We start from the raw sequence: 11,848 nt of genomic DNA on the forward strand, positions 1-11,848 counted from the left end.
AGAGGAAAGAAGATTTTATAAGGAATTGTAAACTTTTGTTGAGTACACCTTTTTTTTAAAGACATACAGATATATAAAGTTTAACATGGTAGTAACAAAATTACTTTGTGTACCTTTCATTTTTAGTTTTAAAATATTAATTTATTAATCAGCTGCTCAAGAAAATCTTAACTAGCCAGTGAGCTCTTTCTACAGTCCAAGTAGATGCCAAAAACTCAAACAGGGCCCCCAAAAAGAGAAATATGAGCATGAGCAGCCTGGGTAGGCCAGAAAGAGCAGAGCCTTAAGCATGAGCAACTAAGTTAGTTGAGAAGAGAGCAAGGCCAGAAGAAAGGGGCAAAAGAAGTTGACTTTCTCTCACACATGTGTTATTTACCCCCTTGTGGCATCATCATCCATTCTTTTCCCAGGACATTCTAAGAGGTTACTGATTGGAAAATGGGCATGCAGGAAGACTTCAGCTCTTCTCTCACCACTTCATCATAGGTCTCAAGAGGATGCTAACACATCCTTTCTTCCTTGCCACATGGCTGAACCACAATGGCACCCAGAGCCAATTTCACCATCCAAGAGAGTTCTTCTTTACAGATAAATAAGGAGCAGGTCTCCACTCCGCTTGTAAAAGTTCTAGACAAAAGGATGGAGGATCCAACCCAGTTTCATAGCCTGGGAGAAAAACTGTTTGAGCTTTAAGATCAAACCGTTGCTGGAGGGAGAGTGGCAAAGAGAAAACTAATATTAATTTTCCACTGGAGTGGATTTTGGAGCCAAGAAAACCTGGGTTCAAGACCTACCTCTGACTTATATTGTCATTTAACTTTTCAGTATTCTAAGCCTCTTTTTGCAAGAATAATGTCAACTTACTGTTGCATTAATCCAAAGTTCCCTATATCATTGAAATCATAGATTCATCCCCATCTGTTTCCTACAATTGAATTTTCTTTGTTGACCATTTACATTGAAATAAATTTCTTTTTTTTTCTTTTTTGTTACATTGTTCTTTTCATGTTGCCTCCCTCAGTTAGATTGTGAGTTTCTTAAAGGCAGGAACTTTTTTTCTCTTTCCTTAGTATTACCAGTGATTGGCATAATCTCTGGCACATAGTAAGCTCTTAATAAGTGCTTATTAACTTAATTAGTCACTGAGGTCTTTTTTTTTTAACTCTTACCTTCTATCTTAGAGTGGATATTATTTATTAATGCTAAGGCAGAAGAGTAGTTGAGAACTAGGTAGTTGGGTTTCAATGACTTGCCCAGGGTCACTCAGCTAAGAGGTGTCTGTAGTCAGATTTGAACCCAGGATCTCCCCCCTCTGTAGGCTCAGCTCTCTGACCACTGAACCACCTAGCTGCCTTTCACTGCAATGTTCAAACTGATTTTTTTATTAGTCATAAGAGATATTTCTAATAATGGAATTAATGGATCAGAGGGTATAATGAATTATAATTTTTATCAGAAAGTTAATTCCACCAGCAGCAAATGACTATTCCCATTTCTTCACAGCCCTGCCGATATTAAATTTTATTGCTCTCCCCAATTAATATGCACCACCATCGTAACCAAATATTTACTTCCCAAATCTTCCTTTCTATCCTGAATATCTTTTAGTTTGAGAATTTTTGAAAATAACACCTGGTCCCCTAAAACTTTAGTAATGTCAATCTGTCAATCAGCAAGTATTTATTAAATACATACTCTGTGTTGGACACCGTTTGAAGCATTGAGTTCAAAGAATGACAGAAACATTGTTCTGGACACACACACACGCCCCACCCCCCCACCCCCCCCAAAAGAGCTCACGTTCTAAGGCAGGATATAGCATATAAATAACTCTGTATATACAAAAAATATATATTCAGTAGATGGTAGGTGATCTAAGCCAGAAAGGCCTCCTCCAGAATGTAGGATTTAAACTGAGACTTAAAGGAAAAGCCAGGAGAACTAAGCCAGTTGGAAAGGACAGAACATGGTATGCTTGGGAGAAAACTGGTGCAAAGGTATAGAGATGGAGTGTTGTATGCAATTACATGTAGTATGTAAGGAAATGTGTGTGTGGTTTATAGACTGTGAAAGTGAACAAATGAGATCAGAACAAACTGGATTGTGAAGGCCTTTTAAATGCTAGAGGATTTTCTGTTTGATCCTGAAACTAATAAGGAGTCTATTTAATCCTAGAATTTATTGAACAGTAAGATGATATGGTCAAATCTATTCTTCATAAAAATCAGGGATTCTGAGTGATGGAAAGGCTCCCGCTGTGAATAACACTAGTTAGCCTGTTACAGTAGTCCAGATAAGAGAGAGTGAAAATCTGTATCAGGGTTGTGCCTCTGAGCAGAGAAAAGAAGGAAAATTCAAAGAGTTATTATGTAAATAGAAACAGATTTGGCATCTAATAGGATGTGTGATGTGCAGAGTAGACAATGATACTAAAGTTGTGAGCCAGAGTGACCAAGAGAATTGATAGTGATCACAACAATAGGACAGTTGGGAAGAAGGGAGGTTTGGGGCCAATGATAAGAATTTCTATTCTGGATATGTTGAGTTTGAAATGTCCTAAAGGCACTTGGTGAGCTGGATAGGAACTTAGAGTAAGACTGGGGCTGGCTATCTTGATCTGGATGTCATGAATAAAAGTGATTAAATTCTTGCAAGCTGATATGATCACCAAATGAGATAATAAAGATGTTCATGTTAATATTGTCTCTCAACCTAAATGATAATAATGCTCCTTGAAGGCAAGAATCATATCTGTACTTCTTTGCATGAAAGACAAATATTTTTTTGGTTAGTTGATTTTTAAAGGCAAGTCAGTGAAATTTCTGAATAATTTGCATTTTTTTTTTAAAACCCTTACCTTCCATCTTGGAGTCAATACTGTGTATTGGCTCCAAGGCAGAAGAGTGGTAAGGGTAGGCAATGGGGGTCAAGTGACTTGCCCAGGGTCACACAGCTGGGAAGTGTCTGAGGCCAGATTTGAACCTAGGACCTCCCGTCTCTAGGGCTAGCTCTCAATTCACTGAGCTACCCAGCTGCCCCCTAATAATTTGCATTTTTAACAGACTTTCAGTTTTATTAAAGGTAAATTAAAGCTCTTTAAAACATAATACCCAAAGATCATCATCAAAATAATCAAATCTTAGTTTAAAAAAAAAGGAGAAATAGATCAATGAAGTAGGAGATCAAACAATCAAAATACAAAAGATATTTTTTTTAGCCTTTAGGAAATAAAGATCAGAGAAAGGATTCATTTTTTTAGCAAATAAATTTAAAGATATGGTTAGCAGTTTTTGTAGAAAATGAAGTTAGATACAAAGGAATCAGTGTCAGATGATAGAGAAACCCATTCTGGAAAATGATGTGGAGTTGTGCAAATTAAGTAGCTGATCCCTTTGACCCAGAGATTTGCACTGCTAGGCAGAGATCCCTAAGAGATCAGTGACAGTAAAAAGGATTCTATATTCATTAAAATGTTTTTCACCAGTTTTTATAATGGCAAACTATTTACTCAAACAGGTCTTTATTAATTGCCTAGTGTGTGTGAAGGCTTTATGTTTAGTGCTAGACTCTTTGGTTCCAAGTGTAAAAAATGAGATGGTCTTTAGTGACAATGAACTTAGATTCTAAAAGGAGAAACAAATATATATAAAAATATGTTCAACATAAATATAAAGTTAATAAATACACAGAAGTAGGCAAAGTTATAGTTTGAGAGGGGAAGGGTACTAGTAGTTGGAGAGATCATAGTAGACTTCATGCAGAAGATGATACCTTAGGTGCACCTTGGAAGAAGAAAGAAACTCTGTGGAGACAGTGAGTTCCAGGCATAAGAAACAAGCCAGGATGTATTAAAACAAAAGATATCAATAAAAATATACTTTTAAAATGATGAAAGAAAATAGAAAATCTTATCTCATTTATGTAGGGATGTGTACCTTTCAAGGACAGTGTAGAATTATTTTAATATTAAATTTTTATCTGTTAGAAGAAAAAGACAGTTTGGCAAAATAGGTAAGTTTAACATGACAGATAAAATAATATGTGAGTAATTATTAAATATTTAGAAAGGTCACAGTAGATTATTAAAGAAACTTTCAAAAAAGGAAATCATTTTGCCAATCTAATTCCCTATTAAGATTAAAATGTTTTGCTTTACTGAATCAATAAAAATTTATTTTTCTTTTGTATTTCAGTTTCTTCTATGTAGCTGAATACCTTTAAAATGCTTAACATATATATATAGTGACTATTTATGTAGGTAATGCAATATTGTCCCAGAAAGTGTATCAACCAGTTTTGTTTAACTCTTTTCTTTGTTACAGGTGTGTTCATATTCAGGGAGGGAGCAATATTAATTAGGAAATGACTATGCTAAAAAAAAAATCAATGAGACATTCTTTAATTAGCTTGAAGGTTCTTTGTTGAAAGGTATTTTAAATTTGCTCAATCGTTGAAGTATTACATTGAACTTTCTCTGAAGAAAGGATTTGCTATCAAACCTATTACTAGAAATAATGAAATTTTACAATATTTAAGGGGACCCTCCTAGAAAGTAGATTATATTTCCTTAGGATAATTTAAAGAATAATGATTTTTAGCTTATTAAATCATAATTTTAGGAACATCAGGATCAGATTCCCCCGGACAAGCTGTGGAAGCTGAAGAGATAGTAAAGCAACTTGATATGGAACAGGTAGATGAAATCACTACCAGTACAACTACATCAACAAATGGAACAGCTTATTCAAATCAAGCAGTTCAAGTCAGACCTACAATAAATAATGGTTTAGAAGAAGTGGAAGAAGCCACCAATCGTGATATACCACCTCTTACAGGTAAAGACTTTGCTTAAATAACTTACAAGTTATAATGGCTAAAGTATACATCAATTTTAAAACAAATAAGTAGATGCATATGCTTTTTTTTTTTTACTGTAAGAAATTCAGTAAAATTTACTCAAGAGGGAAAGAACTTTTAAATTGACACTTCCAAAGTTATATTGTAACTAATCTAGAAAACTTCTTTTACTTGACTGAAAATTGATGATAAAAACCAACCTTGCTAATTAAATGTTTTCACATACTATTTTGAGGATTGTTTTGCTACCTGAGCTTTTTAGTTATATTTTGTATGTGTGAATACTTCTTAAAATTACTCTGCATATATGAACTATAGCACCAACCCAAGCTCATTAGAGTGCATTATTTATTTATATATATAAAGTATATTTTTTTAATATACTTTAAATTGCTAAACAAATCTTTTCTAATAGACTTTAATAGTGAAGTATGGGCTTTCTCCAAACTAAATCTTCCCAAGGCCTTTACCTATTTTGCTAGGTCTCTGAAGCTTCCAGAGTATGGAGACATCAAGGTCTGCAGACTATATGGATAGAGGAGTTGTAATAGGCATATTTCAAAAATAGAAGGAAAAAGATAAAACATTATCACAGAGTTTGGGAGGCTGCCTTGGGCCCTATTAGGAAAAGGATGCATTTCAGGAATGATATAACTTGAATCAGCAACTATCCACCCCTTTCATCAAGTCTATTAAAAGTATACCTACTTTTTCTAGGTTCCTAGAATTCCTGTAGAAATAACTATAAACTCCTCTTCATTATTAGCATAGATATTTATTTGACCATCCCGTTTCTACCTCTCAAGAAATTATGGTAGATCCTGGGAATACAAATGGAAAGCAACCATCCTTTGTGAACCTTTAATAGGGAAATGAGGCCTGTATACAAACAAAAAATTTTTTTAGAAAATATTTAAAAGTAGACAGTGAAAAAAATAAAAGTAGACAGTGAGATAAAGTAGAGAAAGGTACTGGATTTGAGGTCAGAGGACCTGAATTAAAATCCTGAGTGTGCTTCATATTAGTTATGTCTTTAGTCAGATCATTTAACTTTTCTAGGGTTCATTTGGCTTCCAAATGAGGAGATTGAACTAAATTTTCTCTACAAGCCTTTCTAACTTTATACGAAAGGAGAATGCTGAGTATATAAGGATGTCAAATAGAGTAGTATAAATAATTAAAGGACATGTGGGATCACTTCACTTCTAATTGGAAAAGGAAAAGGAAAGACTTCATGAATAGGATCCTCTTCTGGGACTTGAAGTTTTAATTCTGTCATCAGATAGCAAAGGCATAATAGAGGAAATCCATTCTAAATATGGGAGAAAAGAGATTTTTAAAAGTGTAAGAAAAAGTTGGAATAGATTGGGGTACATGAGGTAGCTTAGTTTGATTGATACTTTGAGTTCAAAAAAGGGAATAGTACCAATAAGGCTAGAAAAATCCACTGGATTCAGAACATGGGGAATCTTGAATCTCATAAAAATGAGTATTTTATTCCTGGTCATTAGGGAGTCACTGAAGATTTTTTTAGCAGGGCATGTGATGTCATATTTGCATGTTAAAGGAAATTCATTTGGTAAATAGTGATCTGTAGAAAAGGTGAATAGAGTCAGTCCCTTACATTAGTACAAACAAAAGAGCATGAAAGCCAGTTATAATAACAGAAGTATAATAGAGGGAGCCCAAGGGAAAAAGATGGCATTGGTAGAACTGACATGGTCTGACCATTGATTGAACATTAGAAAATGTCAGGAATGACTTGAGAATTTCACATCTAGGAGAATAGTAGTACAGTCAGCAAAAATGGTGGGTAATAATCTAGGAAAAAATACTGGCTTTCAGAAGAAGATGTCTTAGGATCATAGCTTTAGAGATGGAAGAGACTTCCTGCATTAGAGATAGGATTTGAACCTATTTTGAGGTATTGAGTTGAACACAGTTCAAAATGTTGGGCCCATAGTAAGAGTTCAGGGTTAGTTGGAAATAAAAATTTAGGAGTTAATCTTATAAAAATGGTAACTGAAGTTAAGGAAGAGTGTTCAGAGAGAAGAAAACAATATAGAGTATGGCCACCATTGTGAGCAAGGTACAAAAAAATCAGTGAAGGAAATTAAATGAGATAAATGAGAGATTTAGGAAGAGAACTAGGGGAGAGGTATGTCTTAAAAAAAAATCCAAAAAGGAGAGAATATTCAGAAAGATGTCAGCATTTTTAAATGCTACAAAAAGACCAAAGATGATGAGGAATGAGAAGAAACCATTAGATTTTATATTTAGTGACTGTAATCAAGCACTTTGAATACAGTGGCAGTCCTGGGAAATAGCTTGTAGAGGAATGTGGGTTGAATAGGTAGTAAGAATATAAAGGTAGGATTGAGAGCCAAGTTTAAAGACAGTAGGTCCCAAGTTCAAATCTGGCCTCAGATACTTCATAAGTGTATGACCCAGGGCAAGTCACTTAACCCCCATTGCTTAGCTCTTACCGCTCTTCTGTCTTGGAATCAATAGTTTAAAAGAGGGAGAAAACAAGAATGTAAATGTAGCAAATGTTGACTACATATGCCCTCTTGAAATTAAGCTATGAAAGTGAAGATCAGTAGAGAGAGGATAATAACTTGAAGTGGAAAGTATGATCAAGGGATGCTTGCTTGACCATATTTTTTCTATAAGCTGATGAAAAGAACAAGCAGGGGAAGATAGATCGAAGGTGACACAAAGAATATAACTAATGGATCAGGGTACCAGAGGAGATTGAAAATATAAACTAAGGACATGTTACAGTGGTTAGCTCTGACAAGGAGAATGGTTTTCTTTGCATCCACAGGAAAAAAGATAATTTATTTAACACAAGTTGTTACTCTACCAGCAATTAACTGCTGTTTGGGAACAAAGACTACTAAACAAAAAGATGGTAGTAGATTAGCAAAACAAGAATGGTAGGAAGTCAGTGGGGGGAAAAAAACTGACCGGTTTTACTATAGCCAGTAAAAGGGTGAAGAGATGAAACCAGGTCAGAAAGTATGACCTGGGAGACTAGGATTTGAAAGACCAGAGGTTAGAGTGAGAACAGATAGATTTTGAGAGAAGTGGAAGGACAAGGCAGTTGTGATCTGAGAGGATTTGAATTCAACAGATTAGCAATTGAATAAGTTTCAAGTGATAATAAATCCTGGCATGTGGCCACTCCTCTGGTGGTAACAGCAGTTTAGTAAAGATGGACATCCTCTTTAGAATTGTGGAGATTAAAAAATTATGAAAATCTAAGGAACCATAATGGCCATCAATGTGAATGTTAAGTTGTCAAGGATGGTGACAGGAAAAATCAGTAAACTAAATTCTGAAGTCTTTAATGAAAATGAATATCCTAGAAGTTAATAGATTTGGTGATAAGGATCAGGAAAATGTATTATCAGGTCAAAGAGAGATGATCAAATGGTAGTGGTAAAAAGAGTTTCAGAGTGACAATGGAAAGTAAGGAAATATGCTGACACTTCTTAGACTGAAGTGAGTTGAGAGGCATTGAGAGAAGCAATGGCCAGTATGAGAAGTAGTGAGGACCGGGATGTAGTAGAAAAGTCATGTTTCTGTATGAAGGTAAGATGAAGGACTTGTTTGATAGTAGGATAGAATACAGGCTTACATTGGAAGAGATGGGTAGAAGATAGATGATTGGGACCTGAGAGGCATGGGATTGAAATGAATCAAGAATACAGGAAGAACTATCAAGGAAAAAGGAATTTGTATCTGAAACAGTAAGTTTATAAAAAGAATTGTAGGGAATCCAGAATTAAACTGGACAGGTTTGCAACTAGCTATACAAAGGAGGGAAACAGTATGCAAAACCTTATAGAATGAACATTGATTAAAAAAATTTATTTATACACTTAAGGAAAACAGTAGATATATGTATGGAAGTTTCTTTTTTATGCAAGTGAGTTTACATTTAATATTATGAACATTACCTGAATTCAGTTTATCCAAAATTAAACTATTCATTTTGTCATGAAGAAAAGAGGAGGGAAAAAACCATCTAGCAAGTCTTATCAAGCCTCCTTTTGAAAAGTCTATCTCTAGCCTTTCCTGTCCACTACTATTTTTACTATCTACATCTAGGCTGTCATCACTTCAGACTTGACAGTCTCTCAGGTGACTTCTTTGATCTCAGACTTTCTACTTGATCTCCAATCCAGCCTAAGAACTACTGCCAGAGTAGTCTTTAAATACTGTCCTCATCATATCATGTTATCTGAAATAAGAATTTGCTATTTAATTTGTTTTAAAATGTTTATAGATTTTCCACATACTTAAAATGACTTAGCATTTTATATGTAGAAGTGCCAAAGCAATAAAAAGTACTATCCTGAAGCTCCTTTAAGCATTGAGTAAAATGTTTTGTTTTCCTTTACTGAATTTTAGCACCTGTGTCTCCAGATAGTGGCTATTCATCAGCCCATGCAGAAGCAACCTATGAAGAAGATTGGGAAGTATTTGACCCGTAAGTATAAGTGATTTTACTAAAGCACTGAACTTCCTACCTTATTGAGTCAGTTGTCCTTCAGTTTTTATGAATATACTGTTTCATTTAAATGCATACTTTAGTTAACAATTTAAAAGTGGATACAAATAAAAGTTGATTAATTCTTTTTTTTCTTGTAGCTATTATTTTATCAAGCATGTTCCCCCGTTGACAGAGGAACAACTAAATAGGAAGCCAGCTCTTCCTTTGAAAACAAGAAGTACACCAGAATTTTCCCTAGTCCTAGACTTGGTAAGTATATCATCTATAGAGGAAGAGAGAGTAAAAAGATCATTGATTTGTTTTTATTAAAGTGAAACTACTTCCCAAAATGAGGGATATGTCTACAAAATATTATCTACTTACATGTGCTGTAATGTAGGAGCCTTGACTATTTGGCATTCAGTTTATTTCTTTTCTTGTCAATTCTTAATCCTATCCCTAGACCTCAGTTTTCCCCCTCCATCCAAATTTCATGTTTTTTCTTTTCATTATAACCACAGTACTTAGATGTCAGATTTCTTCCTCTTTGGGAAGGATTTTTTTTTTCCTTGCAAGAGCCATATAGAACCTATCTTAGTAAAACTCATTATGTAAGACTATACCCTTCTCACTATACTTATTTTTAAGTAGTGTTGAATGCCAGGAAACTTGTATTACCAAGAGTTTAATAATAGAGGTCCAGAATATGATCCTATTGCCTTGACTGACACTTCATATGTTCTCTTGGTATGAATAAAAACTTATTGTTTTTTTTTTTAAATAAGATAACTTTTTAAAAATTCACAATTATATAGCCCTAATACTATTTTACTATTCAAATCTTGTTTTCATAAAGTCATTGCATTTACCTTCCACTTATTCTATATGGAAAACAAACCCCCTAAAAGACAAAACCATATTGAGACAGCTTTCATTTATTTAACTATTAAAAAGTCACATGTTTAATGCCCCCACATAAGGCAAAAGATATGCCTTAGCCTTTGTGCAGACTTTATGCTGAGAAAAAAAAAATTTTAATTTAAGAGAATAGTCTGAATTTCAGAATTTCCAAATGATTTTATTCTCATTTTCCTTTGCCCAATCTCAGAGTAAAGTGGCTTGTGAAAGGCATCCAAATAGATTAAGGTTTATAAGACAGGTTATTAGGTAGGATTTTATTGTAAGCAATGTTTTAAAGGAAAGTGATTCAGTGAGTAGGTCCAATAGCTGGAAAAATTAATGTTTACACCAAGTATTTCACTAGAATTATGATTAGGAATGGTGGGGACTGATGATGAGGATTGGTCATAACAGCAAAATTGAATATTACAGTGTTTTGATCTATATTGTTAGGTGGTGGAGAGAAAACTTTATCTTATTAGATATGTGTTCATGGTAATTAGTTTTGTAGAAGGTGATAGAGAAGAATCAATATAATTCAGATATGTTGTGGCTGCAGAAGCAGCTAGTGGGTCATGATTTGGATTGTAGGGGAGAAGAAAAGTTAAAAGCCTAATAATAAGCACATTGCCTGGCATGTGGCTTAAAGTGTTAACTTTAAATTAGCAATCTAGTGTTTAGTCAAAAAAGATGAACATTAGTGTTAGAATTCACTTAGTCCTAGGTCATTAAATAATTTTCTCTATATAATTATTGTCTATTTGAAAGGGGGGGAAAAAGCAGCAGCAGTTCTGTGACATCTCAGTAGGGGTGAGAAAAAAATTTTTTCCTCTCATCATTCAGAGTTGAAGAAAAGAAATTCTTATATCTTAAGTAAACCACAGATGAAATGTGAAATATATCAGAATGAATAAAAGTCATATTGTTTTTTCTCTTAGCAGTATTTAGAGACTTTAAGCATGAATTGATGGACATTGTTTATACTAATCGCTTTCATTCTGACCCTGCAACTGAGGATTATAAATTAAATAATTCCATACATGGACAGGCACTTTAGTAAATGCTATTTTTTGGCAATAATGAAAAGAATAAATTAAAAAAAATTTTTAATTAAAATTTATTCAGTCTTCCTTGTTTCAAGGTGTTTTGTATGTGTATTTTTTTTTTTAGGATGAAACACTAGTGCACTGTAGTCTAAATGAGCTAGAAGATGCTGCACTCACTTTTCCAGTTCTTTTCCAAGATGTCATTTATCAGGTAATTAGAAAAAAATTTATAAATTATTATCTTACTTTTGACCTTTAAGACAACATACTGAGCCAAGAGATCTTTTATAATTCTTCATAAGATACATGTTGGTCTGTATACAACCATGTGAAATGACTTTGATTTCATAAGAATTTTAAAACACTTTACTAATAAAATAATACTGCTAAATAATAACATAAAATTATTAGTTTGTTAAGAAAAACGCTAACATTTTTTTTTACCAGTGTCCTAGGCTTTAGTTTTATAATCTTGTTTGCCAGCAGGTGGAGGCAGGAGCACTGAAATTGTAGATCCCCTGAGAGCAAATTGCCAGGTTAGCAC

The 11,848-nt window shown here is 33.9% G+C and overlaps 1 protein-coding gene across 7 annotated transcripts in view; it reads left to right on the plus strand.

Moving 5' to 3' along the window:
• Positions 1–11,848, plus strand: part of CTDSPL2 (CTD small phosphatase like 2) — a 107,951-nt gene that overhangs the window by 77,122 nt on the left and 18,981 nt on the right. For all 7 annotated transcript variants that reach the window (XM_016431120.2, XM_007472462.3, XM_007472461.3 and 4 more), the window contains 4 exons: positions 4,620–4,835; positions 9,277–9,355; positions 9,517–9,628; positions 11,429–11,515. In XM_016431120.2, coding sequence (XP_016286606.1) covers positions 4,620–4,835; positions 9,277–9,355; positions 9,517–9,628; positions 11,429–11,515 — 494 coding nt within the window. The remainder of the gene's footprint in view (positions 1–4,619; positions 4,836–9,276; positions 9,356–9,516; positions 9,629–11,428; positions 11,516–11,848) is intronic.

Source organism: Monodelphis domestica, chromosome 1 (genome assembly GCF_027887165.1).
Source record: "Monodelphis domestica isolate mMonDom1 chromosome 1, mMonDom1.pri, whole genome shotgun sequence".
Taxonomy (NCBI): Eukaryota; Metazoa; Chordata; class Mammalia; order Didelphimorphia; family Didelphidae; genus Monodelphis; species Monodelphis domestica.